The 21,494-nt window shown below is 41.3% G+C and overlaps 3 protein-coding genes and 1 non-coding gene across 4 annotated transcripts; 2 read left to right on the top strand and 2 right to left on the bottom strand.

Annotated features, from left to right (window-relative positions):
• Nucleotides 1-3,615: 3,615 nt before the first annotated feature.
• On the bottom strand, nucleotides 3,616-13,284 carry ca12 (carbonic anhydrase 12). The gene is made up of 9 exons (XM_084671865.1): nucleotides 13,155-13,284; nucleotides 12,547-12,567; nucleotides 9,241-9,420; nucleotides 8,130-8,272; nucleotides 6,344-6,439; nucleotides 6,194-6,257; nucleotides 5,798-5,955; nucleotides 5,461-5,587; nucleotides 3,616-4,763 (listed from the first exon to the last, which is right to left on the bottom strand). The coding sequence occupies exons 1-9, from the start codon at nucleotides 13,210-13,212 to the stop codon at nucleotides 4,090-4,092; spliced, it is 1,521 nt and encodes a 506-aa protein (XP_084527991.1). The 5' UTR covers nucleotides 13,213-13,284; the 3' UTR covers nucleotides 3,616-4,089.
• Nucleotides 13,285-13,629: 345 nt separating this feature from the next.
• LOC146258979 (uncharacterized) lies at nucleotides 13,630-17,619 on the bottom strand. The gene is made up of 9 exons (XM_084672761.1): nucleotides 17,570-17,619; nucleotides 16,785-16,956; nucleotides 16,604-16,679; nucleotides 16,188-16,389; nucleotides 15,236-16,023; nucleotides 14,848-14,971; nucleotides 14,655-14,729; nucleotides 14,355-14,507; nucleotides 13,630-14,091 (listed from the first exon to the last, which is right to left on the bottom strand). The coding sequence occupies exons 2-9, from the start codon at nucleotides 16,930-16,932 to the stop codon at nucleotides 13,906-13,908; spliced, it is 1,752 nt and encodes a 583-aa protein (XP_084528887.1). The 5' UTR covers nucleotides 16,933-16,956; nucleotides 17,570-17,619; the 3' UTR covers nucleotides 13,630-13,905.
• Nucleotides 17,620-18,615: 996 nt separating this feature from the next.
• On the top strand, nucleotides 18,616-21,381 carry rpl27a (ribosomal protein L27a). The gene is made up of 5 exons (XM_084672918.1): nucleotides 18,616-18,687; nucleotides 19,316-19,379; nucleotides 19,457-19,532; nucleotides 19,864-20,038; nucleotides 21,208-21,381. Exons 1-5 carry the CDS (start codon nucleotides 18,685-18,687, stop codon nucleotides 21,334-21,336), a joined length of 447 nt encoding a protein of 148 aa, XP_084529044.1. The 5' UTR covers nucleotides 18,616-18,684; the 3' UTR covers nucleotides 21,337-21,381.
• On the top strand, nucleotides 19,645-19,772 carry LOC146258981 (small nucleolar RNA SNORA3/SNORA45 family). The gene has a single exon (XR_014729837.1). It is a non-coding gene; the product is annotated as a small nucleolar RNA SNORA3/SNORA45 family (small nucleolar RNA).
• Nucleotides 21,382-21,494: the final 113 nt, after the last annotated feature.

Raw genomic sequence — 21,494 nt, forward strand, 5'->3', positions numbered from 1 at the left:
TATTTGCAAACACTACACAAACAACGCCAAAACACCAACCACAATCAGAAGAAATCCAGAAATACATTATCCCCTACTACTCCACCTTATTCTGCCAGATACTAGTTCGTCAACAACATGACATTCTTTTTACATTCCATGGGTTTAATGTTTGGAGGTGAAGATAATGGCACATAACTTCAGTGTGACACTACAAGCAGCAGAGGAATGGTAAAGGGAATCCTTTAAATTAGACGGTGTGATGGAACATGAAATGACACGATTACGACCTAAGTAGGGCAAACTCTCCCTCTGCACTGTATGTGTCTCAGTTTGCCCTCATACAATAATCAACAGAAAGAGAATGATTATTTACAGCAATCAACACCGTTTCTGTGTTGATCACACATCCCCAGTATTCCCCCATGTAATACATATAATTCCAAGTATAGTTCCCATTCCAGGCAAGTTCATTTCGAGGTTAAAAGCCTCCGCATGCATTACCAGCCTACTCTTATCAAGTTTTGGTTTGTCAACGTACATCGATAACTATCAAGAAACGTTCGCGATCTAAAATATTTGTTTTTCGCAGTTTTATGTACGTACATACCACTATGTATTTAAAAAGGTGAGGCCTATGAAGTCATTCTCATAGTAGGACGTACATGGTGCTGTGGTAGACTAGGTTCTGTCTACAGAGAATGTCAGAAGTGGCGAGGAGTGAGTCTCATGATCAGAGTGGTAGAGAGGGTTCAGAGGTCATCCCACATACACCCTTGCGAGAACAAAGCCCTTTTCTCAGCATTATTCACAGGGAAGGGACTGTTGTGTGACTGTGGAGCTGGGTACCGGTTTATTATGAAATCCATAGAGCAGCTTTAAGTACAGGGTGGATAAAGCTGTGGTACAGCCCTTCCTTCTCAGGCCACCCTACCATCAGTGGGAGTCAGTCTCCATGTGTCCCCCTATTGTTTGGACTGTGGTTATGCTTTTTCCACCACGTCTGGACAGCCAAAGGGAACAGATGACATGGTTAAACTTGACCTGAGAGTTTTGGTCGTAGCTTCAGCCTCCTAGGTCAGCCTGGGTAGTTCACTAGTGAACTGTGATTTGAGAATTGATTGGGGTGAGCTGATAAATGATTGGGACAGCTGTATCCCCTTTGCCTAAATCACTGTATTAAAATGCCTGTACCGTCTGATGTGAAGGATTAATGGATGAGATGAAAACTAAAAGAACTGACCTACCAGTGTGATGGCTGCATAAAATCCGTCTGGTTTAAGTGTACGTCATGCAAATACGAGGGTCCGAACTGACCCACGCGATAGACTCAGGATCACAACTATGACTGAACTACGACAGTACTTTGAGGGCGGTGAATGTTGCTGTTTCCTTTTACGGGGTTCTCTCCCTGCCAGGTATCTCTACATGCAGGATGCAGGGTGAGCTAAACTCTTGATCCATACCCTGGCTCTTCCCTCTCTCCGAGGTTATAGCCAACAGCGTTACTCTTTTCTGGCTCTGCTCCAGATCTGAGGATGAAATACAAAATGATGAATGCAGACAGAATCTACCAAGGAATTGCGTCCGAGTCCATCTCCATCCTCTCAGTGAATGGTAAAATAATCCCGACTGCAGGAGAAGATGGGACCACCTGTCTGCGGAGCTAGAGCCATCCCATCTGTAAGGCAGCATCCCAACGTCTCCTCTCCTCTCCTGAAAGAGCCTCTGCATAATTATCGCAGAACAGGTGCCACGTACTACTATACCAGGTGTGCTGTGCTCAAGCTTTTATTGAAATTAAGATTTAGTTGCCTGTATAAATGCGAGAGTGTTGCCTTAATTGTTCCTGTGCATTAACTAGCTTGTTCCCCATTGCCATACCAATACCAGGAAGAACACTGTGTCAAAGGATACAATTGTTGTTAATGAGAACCACAATAATACAACACGTCTCAAGGCTGTGGTCTCTTCTGGCACTCTAGTTTGACATCACAATAGGGCAATTTACAATTACAGTGGCACAAGCAAGCACTTTGCCCCAGCCAATTAAGCGTACCATCTTTTTAAACGTATGTTTTAAATGTGTCTGGCCACCACACGTTTGTGGTTAACTTAACTGCCAACATGTCTAATTTTGAATCTTAAATTGTCAGCTGAAATCATGCCATTGTCAGCTTTACATAACCCTCTAAATGAGTCAGCTCTGAAGTTGCCGGGAGTGGACCACTGGTTCTTGTCCAAAAATATTAAGGCAGTCTATTTCATTAGAGGACACATGGCATTTGAGAACAAGTCTGTGCTCTGACTTTCTCTGTACTGCCCTTCTGTCTTAAAATGTATTGGACAGCAGCATTAAAAGCCAAATGGGGGATGGGGGAGGAGGGGGGGATAAAAACTTTAATAGTTCATACAACTGTCTGTCTTCAGTCACGTGCAGGTTAAGTATATAAAATGTCCAGAACATACCAAGGAAAGTGCAGTGCTGACTTTTGGAAATTAGACATTATATATATATATATATATATAACCGATCATCATATTTACCTTTTTCTCCGTAATAGACAGCAAAGGAGGGAGATAATTAGCAGTAGTCCCAGCATTACAGCCACAACTATGGAAACCAGTATACCTGCAGGTATGAATGCATTGAGAACCTCAAAATACCATTGTGTGTTCTGAGCGAGTTTGTGTCTCCATGTAATAGGGCAGTATACAGTATTCCCACTTTAATTTGTCCTGTATTTAATTGTTAGAAATTCTGCAAGCCCCAGACAAATTTAAGTGCATGTTTACAGTACACATTTTGATATAAAAGGACAAGAATGAAAAGTATTAGTAGCACAACTAATGGATGAGTGTTCATAATGTACAGTCTGTACATAATGTATTCTTTACATAACTCCAATGGTGATACATCTAGAAAGACGTAGTTCTTTGGAACGTCATTCATTAGTCAGCAACTAATTCATGACGAAGGAGAACAAACATGCTAGTGTGAATAAAAATGTCAAGATGGATTCATTTAAGATGAGCAGAAGTGTGCATGCATGGGAAGACATCAATCATAGCCACCAGAATAGAAAACACAGATACACACAAGTAACATACCGATGCTCATCCCGGACAGCACGTCTGGGTAAAGGAGAAAAATGCAGAGAGAAATGTTAGAAGTGCAGAAAGAAAGAAATATCCGACTCAAGAGGAAAAATCCAGTAAATTTGGGTCATCATGGGCATGTATACATCCTAAGCAACCAAGAGTATAGAAATGATATGCACATAATGAAAAGTACACAAACCAACAACTATGACTTGTTCTATTTCCATACCGTTCATTACACAGTTGAATGGGTTAAGGGCCACAGAGAAAGCCCTTGGTGTTGTGTTAGGATGTAAAACTGTCTGTTCAGAGTATTTGTTCAATATATGACTTTATTTAGCAGACAACCGTTTCAACCCACATCACAAGCAGCTATAGCCAACATTATAAAACGCAGTTGAAACACTAATTTTCTTTTTTCTTTGTGCAATACTCTAACCGCATCAATGTACAATTACTGCAACATATGACTACTTTTCCAAATAAAATTCTAGAATTCTAAAAGACAAGTACGTCACTTGTCTTTGTATGCATTCCATTTATATGTAGCTTTGTTCATTTAGCTTCCCACGCAAATCCCTGTAGCATATAATTCCTTAAAGAGGTCTGCCCTTGTCATTGAAATTGCAGTCCACACTGTATATGAAGGCATTGGTAATGGCAATTGTTCCACAAAAACAAAATACCCATTATTCATCATTAAGGAAAATAAATGTGGTTAATATTATGCATATTGGTAACCGTGAATATGTGTATAACCAACGGATTTGGACAGTTTGCCATTCAAACAACTTGAGTTGTATAAAAGCAGAGTGATAGTGACAATTGGGCATAGTCAGAGGAAATATCCACAGTCGGTACGAGCTGCAGATCTCTCTTCGTTTAAGCAGAAATTACAAAAAGCCCAACCCCAAATTAGGTGTACGCTGTAAATGCACAGAACGTTTAGAAAATGTCTGGCTACAATGTCACTTTGGTCTAGAATATATATTGAATTGTGAGGAAGTTCTAGTCCTCCCACTCCATTGGCTGGATCCATAGATAGGGTTGGACTGGGCTGTGGGGTTTTTCAGGCACAGTAGCAACAGACAGGCTTGAATACTTTGTGAGGGCCAAGCTTGGCTTTTGCTCCACTGCACTCTTCCTCTGCCCCACATAGGCCTTGGTCAGAGAGCGATCTAGCTCAAAGGCCTCATCTGTGGGCCTGCCACTGAGGATAAGCCTGATGGTGGGGAGGGCCAGGTCAGACCGGCCGTGCAGGTAACTCCTGAAGTTCAGCTGTGGTAACATCACCTCTCTCAGAGCCTGGACCAGATGGGCCTCAGTGTGAGTTCTCTTCAGCTGATGGATGACCTTCTGCTCCAGAGAAACGTAACACATCGCGTCCTCATTCAGCCCAGCCCCATAGCGCCCGGCCTGGGTGTACTTCCAAGGTGAGGAGCTGAACACGGTGTCTCCATTCACCTTCAATTTCAGCCCTTGTGCCTCAAAGCCGGTTTGGCCCCGGCTGGGCTTGTGGTTCTTCCATGAGTTTCCAGCCTGGGGCTTTTGTCTGAGTTTGGGCAGCAGTTGCTGCAGCCCATCGTCGGCCAGATCTGCAAGGTCACCAAGCTGGAGCTGCTGGATGGTTTGCCTCCTTAAGAGGGGAGATGTGACAGCGATAATACCATACAGTCCATGGCCTGCATCAGATACAGGATCAGGCTGTTAGACATCTCTACTCAGAAGGCTTCCCGTATATTGTGTTTGGCTTTGACAAACAACATGCAGTTATACCGCCTGCGTTGGTACAGTGACTGCGGAATGCCGACTCCTGCAAAGTCTTTATCATGCAAGCTGAGAAGGAGAAGATGCCAAAGTGCCATGCTGAAGAGATCAGACATTAGGAAAGTGTACTTGTGCAAGAGAATTTCTTGAAATGAAGGAGACGTGCAGATTCCTGTCATTCCACTGCGTATGGTTTTTCAGTCCATAATGTAGGGTTAACCACCACTGACTAAAACAAGGTCTTTGAAGACAGATTTATGCGCTGAGGAGCATCCCAATTAAAGTAATGTATAGCGTGTTGTGGAGAATGGCTGTTCTCCAATGTTGAGAATTCATTTGTCAATCAATTTTACAAGGAAGTCAAGAATGTCGAAATTGCTGCTTTGATGCATTCAAGCGGAAATCAAAAAGGTAGGGAATCTGAAGAAGCAAATGCAAGCTCGATGGCCTTTCATAACAAAGAGGCCTCAAATGTCACGTCTGCCCCATCAAACCCAGCCGGTACTCTTGCCATTTTTGGATTGTTGCAGCACAAGCTTTGCCATTCCCTAAAACAGCATATCTTTAGCTTCTGTCATAATACCAAAGCATAGCCAGGAAGACCATACTTACCCTCCTTAAAAGATACCAGGACTACTCTGTTGTTGGACAACTGTGGTTTCCGGTAGTTTCCATGGAGAGGCACAGGGTTTGAATCTTGGGAACCAGAGGCGTAAATTGCTGTTGCTAGGGCTTGGAACTAAGCAGACAACAAAACAGGACATGACATGCATTTTCCACCATTTTAGAGCAATTGAAGCTCTTACATAGTGTACATTCCATTTTTGGTGCTTTGATTGGCCTAGATTTCATTTAACTTTAAAAGAACATGAAACTTTGATGCTACAAATCCCAACACAGTCATACTCTAGAGAAAAAATAAGTGATCTTTCATCAACTGTTTCAGCACCTGTTTGACAGAGATGGAGACGGGAGACCTAAAGACCGTCCAGAGCACACTGGGATAGCATGGAGGAGTGGTCAAGGAGCCATCATAGCGGTAATATTCATCCAGACGCGTAGGCAGCAAACTCCGGATGTTAAACCCTGCCACCTGCACCCTCTGGTCTAAGTCAAATACAAACAGCAGTTCCCATCAATAGGGCTATATTTCTTTTAAAATCAAGAGTGTAAACATTTCTATGAACCATTCCAGCCTAGTAGATCTGCCTGATCTGCCAAGCTAATGCTCTGTATCAATTTGAATTGAATAAAAACAAAAAAAGGTGAGAGCAGCAGTCAGTGTAGTCGTTTCAACCGCCATTATTTGCATTTGAATTGAGATAACCAACAATGTAAAACTCACCTTTGTATTTAATCCCATTGATATACTTAAGGAACTGGTCAAATGCTGGGTTGAACTCCCCAATCTGTATCAGAGAGAGGCTGACTTTATATACACAATCTGTTTATGAGGTTGGTCCTTCTGATCCAGTCCTTCTCTATAGGCTCTCACCTCTATAAGAACACCCAGCACAGCCAGTCCATCAGATTTGTCAACTGCCATGGAGATGTTGGCATACTTGTCTGAGTTGAAATGCACAACATGCATCTGAGAAAGAAGAGATATACAGGGAGTCATCCACCATGTTCTCACACAGAATATGACAGGAAAGATAGATGGGCGTAACATTTCGGTGTTAATAAACCATTTTAAAAGTTGTGTTGTCTCTCATACGGTCAGCGCTACACTCGTCAACGGCACCTGTGGAGTCATCTTTTTGCTTGGTGTTTCAGCTTTGTGTCCCACATAAGCGGGCAGGAATTGATGCAAACACTCATGTAATGTGAGTGTATTTCCAGAAGATGTCTTGGGAGAAAAGGGGCAAGGCTTTATTACTTCTGGGAAATGTTCAACATGGCATCATGCAGGACTGCAACGACAACATGTCATCAAAGAGTAAGTAGGTTTCTTGTGGTTCGGTTGCCTGGAGGCAGTTGAAAAGAGGCTCTCTTGCTACGTGTCCTGTGTCAGGTCATGGAAGTCATGTGTTTGAATTGAAGGGTATGGTCTTTTAAAAGGACACATGATTTAACTTGGCCATTTTAACTGTATTACCAGCCTTATTCCGTTACATAGTACACACACCCAGGCCTGAAATTTAAATGTTCTTCTTTAGAAATAGAGAAAAATTATACCTGTTGTAACACCTGAATTTCTGTATAATCATCTGAGGTAGTTTTTTAATGTGACTGACACTTTATGCCAAGAAACGGTTTACTGGGCTATGGATAAGACAACAGTTAGAAATTCAAACATAATAGTCTATCATTCTAGTTAATCCCCTACAGCATTGGAGTACAATTATATTTTAGCAGGTTTGGCACTAACCATGTGATAAAATATGCTAATTCAGGTGTAAAGATGTGGAAGAACACCTTTTACTTTGCAGTCGCTGGCCAGGCTATGCTCTGGCCTTCTAAAGCACCTCATTACAATCTTGTACTTCAGACACCATGGATTGACTGAATGAATCCTAAAAGTTACAAGCAACCATGATATTCAATTACATATCCAACCAAGTAGTTTGTGCCTGGCTCTCCTCAGGCCTATAGCAGATACAGACACGTGGAATCTTTCACATCGTTCTTGCAACTCTCAATCTTGCAACTGCATGTTAACTTATAGTAGTGGTAAGTAAATTGTAATGTTTTGATGTCTAAAACCAGGAACAGGCCTACTGAGAAAATCTGTGTTGGATAGCAATGATGGAGTCCAAGCCACAAATCCAGACCCTAAATATGCATTAAATTGCACCATGAAGCGCAAGATGCACAATAAGCCGTTCCTGTGACTGCCAAAAGGGTTGATGCTTCAGATACACATCTGCCACTTGATGTTTGAGAGAACTGGGACACAGATATGCAGACAGGCAGCTCCAAGCAGTTTCCTCCTTTTTAAGTAAGCCATGCTAGAAGGGCGTCACTGGCTCTGGTCCCTGTGACAGTCAAATGTCACATGCTGAAGTCGCTGAATATCAAATGATTAAACTCAGCCTAGGGCACAGTCACTTTTGCTCGATGTCCTCAGTCAAGCGATATGATAAGCTGTACTTGTATACCGATAGAAGGTACACAATATATTTACAGTCCTTTCAACAAGTCTCTCATATCTTATCCAGTCTCCTGGCAGACAACTTCAGGTTACAGCCCCCAGCATACCTCAATGTTTACCCCTCAATACATAACTGGTGGTAATGTTTTTGTTTATTGTTGTTGACCCATTGTCTCAGCCCATTTACCTCTGCTGCAAACTGCTTGCCATTGACAGTGTGCTCTGATCCAGCAGGCAGTCTAGATGAACCCCAGTGGAAGTGGAGCTGGGCAGCAGTGTAGTGATGAGGGAGACCGGAGATGTGCATCCTGGAGGGCAGGGATACTTGCACTGTGGACACAAAACAAGAGGGCAATATTTCCGTTTACCAAACTAGAGAAACCGAGGAAGGACATTTGTATTTTCAGGTCGTTGATGTGATGCCTTATTGACATACAAACCTGGCAGCCAAACCTGTAGCACTTCATCCACCTCAACAAGCTACCGGACTACCTGCTGCAGGTGTAGGTTTCTGACACATGGGTAGCTTTTTTCCTAGTAACTCATCTAAAATTTGGAATAAACATGCAGAGATTTGATCCCTCATTTCCAGCATATTGACCCCACAGGATGGCATCCTTTAAGAGCAGCTAATGTGAATGTTAAGTAGATGATCTATGTCAGCTTGATGTTTAATAAATAAATAAAAAAGCCCCACTAGGGTTGCCAAAGCATCGACTGTTTCCTGCTGTCAAACTGTCAAAGCAACCTCAAGTCTGATTGTGAAAATCAGGAGTGACGCAGTCACCTGCCACTGTCAGGATGTATGATTAGCCCCCCGTTGGGTAAGTGCATGTCCGGGAGAGAGCTGTGTCAGCATACTGTACCTCAAGTACACAGCCGCTGAGCAAATTCCACTTAACCAACAGCACAACCAGACATTAGCCATGCAAGCATAAGCATCTGCCTGGTTCAGGCACCCTGCTGGCTGATGACATGTGGTGAAACAGCAGCCTCTGCTATTGTAGCTCTATTGATGTCACTGTCAATATGAAGTCATTTCTTGAACCAACACACAAGAGACATTGCTCCTTGGTTACAGATTTGTTGCTGTTTATGTTCTGAAAGACATCTCAGGATAAACTGATATCATATAGATATACAAACTGTACTTTTGTTTCCTCATCTAACTCACAACTCTGGTACAGAGGATTTGATGACACTCTTGACATTATCCTGTGTACCACTACAGAATCATCTACAGTGTATGTGCACTGGTTTACTAAATGCGTGTAACATCATTAACAATTTCCACTCACCTGAATGACCATTGTTTCCTAGTGTAAGCTGTTCATCAGTTGATAAGTTGTAGTTCCGGACCTCAATTGGACGCAAAGTTGGATCAAACCTCAGCAGGTCTGTCTGGATGTCGATGGGAGACTGGAATGCCCCTCCACAGAAAGGATATTGCTTGGACCAGAAATTTTCACCATGAGGTCCTGTAACATCATCATCACATCATAAATTGCTGACAGGAGACCATGAGACTTTTTACCAAGATATGAGAGGTTGCATATTGGCAACAGGAAGTACCACAAAAGCATCCATTTGGCCTTTGAAAACAATCTGGCTGACACGATGGGGACACTTCACGACCTGCGCTTTATTTCTGCTATGATTCAAGTCCTTAGTTGAAAATCAACAGAAACCCTTTTAAATGTTAAGCTCTTCGTAAAGGGCAAACCAAGAACAAAGCATGATCTAAAGTTAAGTGCAACAGGGGATAACTTCAAAAAGGGTGCCAGGATTTATCCTGGCCAGCAGAACGTTTTATCTGTAATCAAAGTGAAGTATTATTATCTGTGTGAAGCGCAGGGCTAAATCCACAGCAGCATGGGAGAGGCCTGTGGCTTGTGTTCTGCCTGTTCTTGGCCCTAGCACCAGTAGCAATCTGAGAAAACTAAACTGTTGTTAACTGGGACAACCAGTGAAAATACCATCCCTTTCCAAATGAAAGGTTTCTATAGTACAGTTCACCAATGAGGTCTACTTCACCTCACCTATCAAGCCAAACCATACATGACCTCAGCCAGGCCTGTATCTCTGGCACTCAAGACTCCTGTCACAGTAGAGTATCCAGTGGGACCGAGAGGACTTGAGGCTTGCAGCAATCTACTGTGATATGGAGGCACCAATGGATGACCAAGATAACTATGCATGTACTGTGAAGTCTAGTTCATTGAACATGTTCTTCTGTACGAGACAAATACGGTCCCAACTCCATGGTACATGTATTCAGTCAGTAGAATAAGAAGAATGGTTTCTTGGTGGACTTTTCCGTTGTGCTATCCAAACATGTCTCTCCAAGAAAAGCACTCAAACATAATAGACAGCTCAATGCACTACATGTATTCAAGTGAAAATTGCTATTCTCGCTCCACTACATGTTGCATATTGACTATTCATAATTCAGCGTGATGACCCATTCATAATTCATTCAGATGTCATTCACTGTTTACCCAATTACCATATTGTATGCCAGTTGTGTTTTGATGTGCATGGTGCGGCATGCAAACCTTTTCCTCCCAATCACATCACAGAGCCCAGTGAATTGACTCCACGTGACATGTCCAAAAGAAAAGTACAGAACATGAGGGAAACTGTCCTCTTAAATCACTGGGCTCAAAACCAACTTCATGTCAAATGTCTCACACATACTATTTTGGTGACAATTACTTACTGTACAATTCATTTGCCTTTTTAATTAGGGCCAATTTTCTGTCTCATAATTACACAAGTGACCTGTGGTAACCCCCCAGTCTTCCTTTGCACAATTTGAATGCTAGTAATGTTTCAACCGTTGGCATCAAATGCACTGAGTCAAGAATCCCTCCAAATGTCTATACATTGTGAAGATTGAATGAACTCTGAATTGAGGCACATCACATGAACATTCAGCAAAGCCCCCAGATGACCTTAATGTAAAGTGTTGCCAGAAGCATAAATACTAATAGCAGCGTTGAGCTCTGGCTTTATAAACACTTGCACGTTCAGTTGAGGTTTCGAGACTTAAACTTGTACCATACGGGAGTTGGGCTGGGGTGAATCACTTCCCATACTCCAGGGTAGCTTGGTTCTCTGTCACCCAGATGGAGCTGGGAGGTGAAGTCACATGACTAAGCAGTGACAGGGTCAGCAGAGAACGTCATCATCCCTGTGGGCCACCAGCTTATGAGTAGGGATGTCTTCATATTGTTTGACTGTAACTTAGGATGATATCCACCCCGCGGGACATACATGCACAATGTACTGAAGACAGGCCAAAGGTCCTTGAAGTTTGGCTGTCGTCATCACACACTTTCCACCACGACTCAGCAACTAAAGCTCAAATCTGACTGTATGCATTCCCACAGAGTTGCTGCTCACATTGCTTGGCTATGTTATCAAATGGTAAAGACATTGCCACTAAGCTAAATAACCATCTGAATCAGATTTTTCTCAGGAAGTCTATTTTTTCAGTGATCATAGGGTGGCCAGCAGATTGAACATAATCTGCAGACAGGTATTCTCTCTTAATTGCATGTTACTGTTGTTATAAATACTATGATGGGGACCAGCAAACCCAAAATCTGCTAAATGCAGCCAGTATAATTTCCTCCCACTATAAATATTTAACCACAAATTACAGAGTAGTCATTAAGACAATGAATACATATACACACACACACACATTTATTTATTTTTATGGGGAATTGAATGCATGTTTGAATGCTAAATGTATTAAGGTTACTATTAATTCCAGCAAGTCCTGGCTTTGGACAAATAGCAACATTTTTAAATGATATGGAAGCCTCAAACAGAAAATAACACACCAGGTCCAGATAACTGAGGCTTGATGCTAAATGCTGTTTATGTCAGAGCTGGTAATCATTCAAGTGGTCTCTTCACGTTGCCCTTATGGTATGACTACCAGGCAAGGTGAAGGAAGTTGGAGATGCGTTTAGCTGTGTGGGTTAGATAGTAGAGCTGTGTCAAAATGTGGTGACAGATGGTTGATAGTCCTGGTGTGCTTTGATGGTTGGGTGAAGATCCCATACTGGATTAAGGTTGTAGGCTATTAGAGGGTACCTTGTAACCATTTGGCAAGGGGGTATAAATTACTTTGAACCATGAAATAATGGTCCTCTTCACAAAGTCCACCCAACACTGAGGGGTTATCACACTGGACTCACTGAATTATCAAGTTTACCAACAAAGTCATGCTGGATATTGCTTTGATGCTTATTTTAAGACTTTTAAGCAATGTTTTAGTGTTGTATTATTTATTGATCTATTTATTTTCCAACGGGTGCAAGTCACTAAGTTGTATTGTGTTTTATCATGTTGTTCATTATGTTAATTGTGTTATTTTTTATTATTTGAAAACCAAATAGAATTCAGCCTTATTACTCTTGTACAGTAAACTCTCACAGTAACCAATTATGTGATTGTCCACACTGATAGGACACCGGTATTGAGAATAGCCGACCCGGGAGTCAATTGAAGGTCAGATTGTAACTAGATTTGGAGTTAATGATAGTTACAATCATTGAAAGCATTAATAAATCAGGCAATAGTCCACTTACCCATGTAAGTCCATTTTGCACCTGCAAGAAGAAAAGTACATGTCAATCGATCATTTAACGTTGTTACTAGATTACATTAAATGTATCTCACTAAAACCGACAGCTACACGACACATTCTTGACATAGTGAGGCAGTGGTAATTCCTTGGTCCACTTAATTAATGACGAGAAACAGCCACCTAAGAACTACTCTCTCATTAATAGAAACGTGATTCACTCGTCAGTACAGTAATGACATTCTTGAAAATACTGGCCTCCTGGCACATTAGATTACTTTTCTCATTCAATCATTTATCGTCCCAGTAAAAATGGCATGCATCTCGATCTGAAACATATATTAAATTATCGAGTGTCAGTTATTCTATAATTACTTTCCAAATATTGATCCCTTTATCCCTGACCGGAGTCACTACTATACATGGCTATTTTTGTTGTTAAAATATCTCAACTTTACTAAATGGACGATCTTACCATATCGATCACTTAACTGAGCCTATAACTTTATTCGCTCTCATCAGTATTTCTTTTAGACTAAGAAAAGTTTGAGTTAACAAGCTCAACAATAGTTAATTAGTTTCATCCCAAACTTAAGCAAAGCATGTACTTACCATGCACGACATGAGTCATAAGAACCATCAGCGGTGACACAAAGATTAAAAAAAGCATGTTGACTTCAGGAATGTCGATGACTTTACGGATGTCGATGACTTTCCAAACACGGCTTTAAATCAACGTCGCTGAAACCGGCTTTTACAGAAGTCTTGTCGGCCACATTATAGCGTCAACTGACGTCACAGCAATCAAAGACGAGCCTCCAATCTAGTGAGCAAGACAGCCATTGCGTCCGTGCACGCACAGTTTTCTATTTACCCATCACATAATTTTAAATTAAGTGATATGGGATTTGTGAATGAGACACCACGTGCTTTCGTTGCATTGCCCTGGTTCTATCAAGAATTTCGGCAACAGAATTCCCACCAAAACACATAGGCTACGTTCCGTGCATATTTCTCTCTCTCAGATAATTGTCTTCGCAAAATGTAGAGTTTCATATGTAATGAAAATAAAACAAAGTATTCAGCATCAAGTTACTCAATCAATCCTTTATTATAGCTCATCTGATGTACAAATAGAATGGGCATAGGTTATGTTATGGTTTAATTGCACCTATGGTCTAATAACACCCAACAACCCTGTGATGAATTGAAGCCAGAGTGACCAAATGTTAATCACCATATCAAAACGTATTTCTTCAGTCTTTGTTAAGCCCCACTACACATACCCTCCCCACCTGAACTAAAGGTACTATGTGGGTTACACATGATGAGATCATAATTAATAAAATAGAACAGCAATCTTTTAAAGATAATATTTCTTCCCACTTAAAACATGTTTCTTACTCTTCCTGTTACGCCAGGAGAGATGGGCTCGGCCCACTCTGTCTTGGTTGGCCTTTGGGAAGATCTGGTCTGGGAACACCTCCTGAATCTTAGTCAGGAAGAAGGCCTCAAGATCACGGCCTGCTTGGGCCACCTCTGAGTCTGGCTGGAGACAACAAGAAGAGCTCATTTTAAATCCCAAAAATGTTGATACATTTCTTGATTGTATTCATATCTAAACCTTACTACAATACCTCAAAATGGCATAAAAGGTCACATAATTAAACATAAATACGTGGGTATTTGTCTTTGTTGCATGTTTAGGATATCAAATTTGTATATGTATGTTACATCTTGGTTTGTAATATTGAGTATTTTCAGAGAAGTCAGAATGAATTAAATTATTCTGATACCGTAGTTCTGACTTACATAGTTAAATGTTGCGCAATTCCTGAACATTAGCATGATGTCGTCCACAAACTGCTCAAAGGTGAAGTAATGAAGGGTGTTACCCTTGTTCAGCTTCTTTCTGATCACTGAGAGGTCAATAGGCCTCTTAATGATCTGGTAGTAGTTGCGGGCCTGGAACCCAATCACAGAGCCATTATCATCATCATCATCATCATCATCATCATCATCACCACCACCATTATTTCCACCCCCACTATCCTCCTCCTATCTCATGATTACCACTACCTTCTTTGCATCAGGGATGAAGATGACACTCACCAGGGGACTAACAGGCTCCTGAAATGGGGCGCTTGAGATGTGACAGGAAAGCAGCAGAGTCAGCTTCTCACATCTCTAAGCAGAGAGGGAGAAACACAAATGGCTGAAATGACACACCATGTCCTTCTGAGCCAAAAACAATCTACACTCTGATGTGTCTCGAAAGTTGCATGTCTTAATACGTGCTACCCACTCTTTGGTGTGTTCTGGACAGAGTGTAAGGTACTCCAGCCCCCACAGAGGGGCATGTGTTCTCACACTCATATTCCGCCAGGGGCTCCTGGTCACTTCTACACAGTGTGCAGACCCAGTCTCCCCTGTGGGACACACAGACAAATAGCAAATAGACAAATAGGCAAGAGCTTACCTTAATATGAGAGTACATTTGTATAAAGCTATCAGAGTAATACAAGGGCAAAGTACATGACAGTGTATAGAATATTTTGTGTGTTTTTTTATATATATTTTTTTTTACAGACAACATTATGTATAATGTGTGATCAGAAGTTGTCCATGAAGCTCAAAGGAGAACATAAACAGAGTGTATGAAAAGGAATACAAAGATGGCTGTAACTACTTACAGTGGGAAGAACATGAGAACCGGTATATGACATGACAGGTGGTAGACCTTTGGGCAGTGATCACAGCAGAGCAGTTCCCCTCCGTTTAAACAAACAGCACAGAAATCCTCACTCTCCATCTCTCTTCTCTCCAAAGATCCCTCCTCTCTCTCTTCTGTCACTTTTTCTTCTTTACCATCTTCTTTTCTCTCCTCTGTCACCTTGACAATTCCTCTCGTAGCTTCTCTTCTTTCCTTCATTGCATCTTCTTTCCCTCCTATCTGGTCATAACCCTCCTCAGTTGTATCTTCTTGTTCTTCTATTCTTTCTTCTCCCTTATTCGTCCCATCTTCTATCTTCTCTGTCCCCTTGTCTTTTCCGTGCAGCTCCATCAACACTAAGTACTCGTGATCAGTGGAACAGTGCCCTTCTTGCCACTCACCGTGCCCCTTGCACACTGGATCACAAACAGATTTTTGGGATTCCAATTCCAACTCCAGAACCACATCATGTTCTGGTTCCAAATCAGATTTTGATTTCAGTTCCAATTCTGACTCCAGGTCTAGCATTGAATCGAATTTCATACCGGGATCCCACTCATCTTGGAAGTCAAATCCAGATTCATAGTCTTGTCTCATACCAGATGCTGGTTCCTGTGCTGTAGCAGGTACTGATGGTATGGATCTGTCAAGAGCGTGTGTTTCTGTTGAAACAAGTTCCATACCTTCTTTTTGAGCTGGCCCGTGTTCAGCTTGAGGTGACACATTTATGCACTCTGCACTCTGTTCATTAACCTGATGGAATCCACTCTGCAGACAAATGAAACATTTTTTAATTATTTTTAAGTATTGACAACATTATTCTTTAGGGAGATGCAAGAGCATTATATTCTTGATATCCTTTTTTGGCCTTATTGTATGGTCCCAGTTCAAATGACCCTTGTGCTGATTTTTACAATGATCAAGGTGTGTACCTTCTGAGAATGCTCTTCTTGGATCACAACCCCTTGCTGTTCCGTGTGCACCTGAGGTGTAGATGGTGTAACCATAGACAACAATGGCTGCCTATTTACTAGAAATACGGACTCATTAGGGTCTATTTGGAAAGTCAATCGTTCCAGACACACAACAGCTATGCAGGAACTTCCCAGAATTCTCTCTGCCTCTGGGTGGATCCTGTAGAAAATAACACAAGGCTTTACATCAGCCTCATTACCAATGATCTTTGTGAACACAACATATGATTTACATTCTCCAGCAGTGAGGGAATTCATAAGGATATACCAGAAAGTGTTATATTGTATCTCTAAGGAATAAGAATGAATGCAAACCTATTGTAGCTGTGTTGTCAATGTTTGCTTTTTATTTGATGTGTGAGATTTAAACATACCTAATTCTCTTTCTTGAAGATACTATCTTAACTTTTTTTCCATCAATTTCTGTTTTATTTTGGTCAAATGCACCTCCTAAAGACACAAAAGATAGTTTGACTGAAAACAATATATGATGTAAAGAATGTTCAACATGATTGACCTCTACATTTCAATTTCATTTTAGTTCTCATGAAATACCATTTGAACTCTCTTTCTCTCTCTCTTTCTCGCAGGGAGAAAACTTTTTTTTTGAGTCAGGTAGCTTGAAATGTCTTTGTTGTTGCTGGGAGGACGATAAAGTCATTGTGGATTTTCCCTGCAGTAACCAGCATGGCTCCATGTTCATTCCTGACGACTCAGCACCATCAGGCTGCAGATCAGAGGAAGACCAGTATCATCTATGACAACGTCGAACTTACAAAGTTATAAACTTTGTCAAAGTTACAAACTTTAACAAAGCTAAAAACCCAGACTGTACCTTTTTCTCTCCAAATAAGTCTATACCTTCCTCTTCCTATACACATAGATATACATATATACCCCTGATTGAAATAAATGGTCGTTATGAAGCTCAGCGGAAGCCTGATAACAACCAATTCCTTTTACTCAGGTGTGCTGGAGCAGGGAATGTCATGCAGGACAGGGGGTCCCTGAGAACCAGGCCGAGAAGCTCTGTTCTAGAATGTTATGGATGACATTCTAGAATGTTACGGATGACATGTACATTTGTCAGCCCTTCAGCTCCCCCTAACGGCCCAGCCTGGCCTGTTGTGCAATTTATACCACTTCAGTATTACCACTACCACTACCAGTTCCAAACAACTTCACTTTATTTTACTGCATGTCGTCGGGTCTTGAAATATACACCTGACATTTACACCTCATACAGTGCCCGGGTTGTGAGATAATCCAGCCACACACAGACAGACATACAGCGTTTCCTGGTTTTATAGTAATATTGTCTGTTTCTTTTTATGTTTTACCTTTACGTTCTCTGTTTTGAAGCTCCATTCCCCTGCTGGAGTTTGCTGGTTTAAGCCGGTCTCAACAGCCAAAGCCTCCTGTGTACCAATCCTCCTCACCTGCACCTAGCTATAGAGCACTAGTGACCCAGAAATACAGTATCAGAGTTGCCAGCCTTCTGGGATAGTTGCCATGGCATCTGTGGGTCGATGCTGCCAGCACTGATGCAACAGTTCTCTAGGGGAGCCACAGGCTAATCTCACAAAGATGGAGTCTAAGGGCCATGAGCTAAAAGCAAAACAACTGTATCGCTTTATGGTGGAATCATCAACATAAATACCTACTGTGGGGTCTCAGGTCTTTAGACACTACACTGTTTCTGATTTAATGAATAAAGCCTGACCACTGGGAAGAAAGAAAAAACACCTATCCCATTACTTATATAATATACTTTTTGCACTATTTGGATCTTGATATAAACATTAATAGATTGAATAAATTTAGTCACTTACCTGTTCTGGCTCACACAGATATGTTTACAAAATGAATGTAGAAACAGATGGTCGATAAATGGAGTGTGAATGAGAACAAGTGTCAAAGTGTTATGATGTCTCCAGTGCTGAACAGATGTATGACTGTTTGTGCAGCTCTTCAACAGTTTTGGCCAGCCCCATTAATCCCTCAGTACCTCATTACTGCCTGGTTATGTTGTTGTAACTAGGAGTGCGTGCATTAGGGCTATTTCCCTGCACTTATGTTATCCGAAGTCAAGAGCTGGATATAAAGTAAGTTACAGTCATATGAAAATTGTATTAATGATACACAACATAATATTTGCATATTACTGCAACTAAATAAAAAATAATACATATTATTAGTGCAAAAAAAAGTAAAGTAGCTCAAACTAACCTATTGAATGATAGTATAAAAGCAAGAAGTAGGCCTATATAAGGCATATGTGACTTTGATTAACTGGTAATATAAAAATCAATTTAGGACAAAATTGACCATTTTATTAATCCCAAGTATTTCCGCATGGAGTCGCTGTCACTTTTCTAACGTTCAATTGGAGACAAGATCTCGCACAAAATCGTGAGACTTCCTATTCCCTTTCCTCTTTCAACTAGCCTCCAAGATGGTAGGTGCTATAATGTGTTTCTGTACTGCAAAATTAGGTTTCCATCTATGTCCATCCCGTGTAGTATAAGCTGAGAGCGACATACAGTGACACAAGTTCTTGTAAATATAAACGTTTGTTTCACTCTTCGGTATTATTACGGATGATTGCGGTCAAATTATTGTAGATTTAGATGAATTGTTGCAGGGCCAGTCATCTTCAGCACGACCATTTGCTCACTCACCCCCTTTCCCACGTTATTGTTGTAAATTGAAGGAATTAATTGAACATAAACGTATTCAATGTACTGTTAACCTGCCGCGTGATTGAATAAGAAAAGTGTGCGTATAATTATGAAATACTAGGTTAGAGAGTAAGCTAACAGTTAGCCGTGGGTTCATGGGGACTGTATACTAACCTAGGCTAGGCTAGTTGTTTCATGTTGGCTGCCCAGATTATTCAACAATGGACATTACTTACTAGATCTCGTGTATCACGGCTCACATCACGGTATAGTGTCTGTAGACATGGGTCCGGTCAGTCGGTAAACAGGCTGTAGCTCGCTTGTGGGATATGGGTCTGTATTGGCAATCTGTTGGTCTGTCTTGTCAGCTACAGTAACATTAAATCATACCCTATCTGACTTCAGCCAACCAAGAAGACGAAGACTAGGAAGCTCCGAGGGCATGTGAGCCATGGACACGGTCGTATTGGTAAGTGTCTCATTTAATTATGCATTAAATCGGACTGTTTGTTTTACAGTGAGTTAACTGCTCTGTACTCATTTTAGGCAAGCACAGGAAGCATCCTGGAGGTCGTGGTAATGCTGGTGGTATGCATCACCACAGAATCAACTTTGACAAATAGTAAGTAAAGAGTTCTCAAAGGTTTAACTTGTAAAGTTTTTGGTACTGTATGCATTTGGCATTGTGCTTCAATTAATTCTAGCTTCATGGGCACCAATGTTAAACCAACGGTTCAGAGGCTAGAGTCTCATCCTGACATACACTTGTCTTGGTGTGCTAGAGCACTCTAAGATTAAAAACTGATCCTATTCACCGACTGGCCTGTTTTTGGGTTAGTCAACCACATGGGCAGTTACAAGTATGAAATTCCTTTAATTTGCCTTACTTGCATGCTGACTGTTACTATAGATTGTGTTTTGTAAATATTTATTTATTTTCCTCAACTACACAGCCACCCTGGGTACTTTGGAAAGGTTGGTATGAGACACTATCATCTGAAGAAGAACACAGTTCACTGCCCCACTATCAACCTGGACAAGCTGTGGACACTGGTGAGCGAGCAGACCAGACTCAACTATGGCAAGAAGCCAGAGGGACCTGCCCCCATCATAGATGCAGTCCGTGCTGTAAGTACTGAATGCAGAAATGTATCTGGACTGTGTTGGTTTATCTTTGTGTGCGCTGAACGTCAATTGTACAGGAACAGGATCTTAAAACATGGTATTAGTGATGCTTTTCTTTGAAGTGAGACAGGAAAGTAGTTATCTAGTAGCCCTTTTCTTATGTATTAAGCCATAGCCTAGTCAATAACCAATTGATTGTTATTATGTTATAAGGTGTAGAGCACCCAATACACCTGATTCAAATGAATGGGTTGTCATCAAGCTCTTTTGAAGCCTTTTAACGGCCGTACATTTGAATTAGGTGTGCTGGAGCAGGGACACATCTTAAACATGCAGGACAGTGGACCCTGAGGACCAGGATTTAAACACCTTAGGTGTAAAGGTTACTAGGTAGCACTTAGAATAAGAAGTTGCCACAAAAGCATAAGAACAGCAACATCATTTCACAAAGCAATAGCAATACAATTAGAAATGTGACACACATTGCCATCTTTCATGGTGTGTACAACACATGGCAAAACTAGTAGACTAAACTAGGGAGTAATGATGGCTATAATGGCAATGTGAGATGGTGTTGGTGTCTTGTTGATGGCAACCATACTGACCAACTTTCTGCTTTCTTTAGAGGTGTAAATTTAGCCTCGTTGTTATGATTAAATATTTAGTCCAGTGGTTCTCAACCCTGGTCCTCAAGTACCCCCTGTCCTGTCCTACACGTTTTAGATATTTCCCTGTTCCAACACACCTGATTCAAATGAACCGTCGTTAACAGGCGTCTGCATAACTAGATAATGACCCATTCATTTGAATCAGGTGTGTTGGAGCAGGGAAACATCTAAAACATGCAGGACAAGGGGTACTTGAGGACCAGGGTTGAGAACCACTGATGTAGTCGATATCGTGAAAAACAAAAGGAAAAAACATTGGTATAGCACCCAGTCCTAAGACTTAGTAAGTCAGTATTAGTTTATAGTAATCAGTCAATAAAATGTCAAGGATTTCCCAGACTTTTCTATACTGTCAGTTCATCGAAACCTTTACTAATAACTGACAAGTTGAGATTGTGCCTCTTACATGGTGGCTGAATTGTGGAAAGAAACTGCTATTTTTGCAAATCTGTGACTTTTGCTCTGTTAGAAGTGGTTCGTTAACATCTTTTGTTGTTTCAACAGGGCTACTTCAAAGTCCTGGGAAAGGGCAAGCTGCCCAAGCAGCCCGTGATCGTTAAAGCAAAGTTCTTCAGCCGAAGGGCAGAGGAGAAGATTAAGGCAGTGGGAGGGGCCTGTGTGCTGATGGCATAAGCTCCTGCTAATGTTTTTTGCATAAATAAAAATGTATGAATGGGATTTGACTCTTGGTGTTTGTACTTTGACAAAACAAAGTGGAATATGACAACAAACTTATTGTAGAGTAGTGTTCACACTTGGCAGGTTTGGTTTGATTAAACAAACTCTGTTCT

Source organism: Hypomesus nipponensis, chromosome 14 (genome assembly GCF_054491055.1).
Source record: "Hypomesus nipponensis isolate SF chromosome 14, ASM5449105v1, whole genome shotgun sequence".
Classification (NCBI taxonomy): domain Eukaryota; kingdom Metazoa; phylum Chordata; class Actinopteri; order Osmeriformes; family Osmeridae; genus Hypomesus; species Hypomesus nipponensis.

Coding starts and splice junctions, on each gene's coding strand:
- ca12 (XM_084671865.1), bottom strand. CDS start 13,212: ATGCTTTTTTTAATCTTTGTGTCACCGCTGATGGTTCTTATGACTCAT. Junction 6,258..6,343: donor TGCTGGGTGTTCTTATAGAG/GTGAGAGCCTAT, acceptor TCTCTGATACAG/ATTGGGGAGTTCAACCCAGC. Junction 5,588..5,797: donor TCTCCATCTCTGTCAAACAG/GTGCTGAAACAG, acceptor TTGTCTGCTTAG/TTCCAAGCCCTAGCAACAGC.
- LOC146258979 (XM_084672761.1), bottom strand. CDS start 16,932: ATGAACATGGAGCCATGCTGGTTACTGCAGGGAAAATCCACAATGACT. Junction 16,024..16,187: donor AAGAAGAGCATTCTCAGAAG/GTACACACCTTG, acceptor ATTTGTCTGCAG/AGTGGATTCCATCAGGTTAA. Junction 14,508..14,654: donor AGGAGCCTGTTAGTCCCCTG/GTGAGTGTCATC, acceptor ATTGGGTTCCAG/GCCCGCAACTACTACCAGAT.
- rpl27a (XM_084672918.1), top strand. Junction 19,533..19,863: donor AGAATCAACTTTGACAAATA/GTAAGTAAAGAG, acceptor TCAACTACACAG/CCACCCTGGGTACTTTGGAA. Junction 20,039..21,207: donor TCATAGATGCAGTCCGTGCT/GTAAGTACTGAA, acceptor TTGTTTCAACAG/GGCTACTTCAAAGTCCTGGG.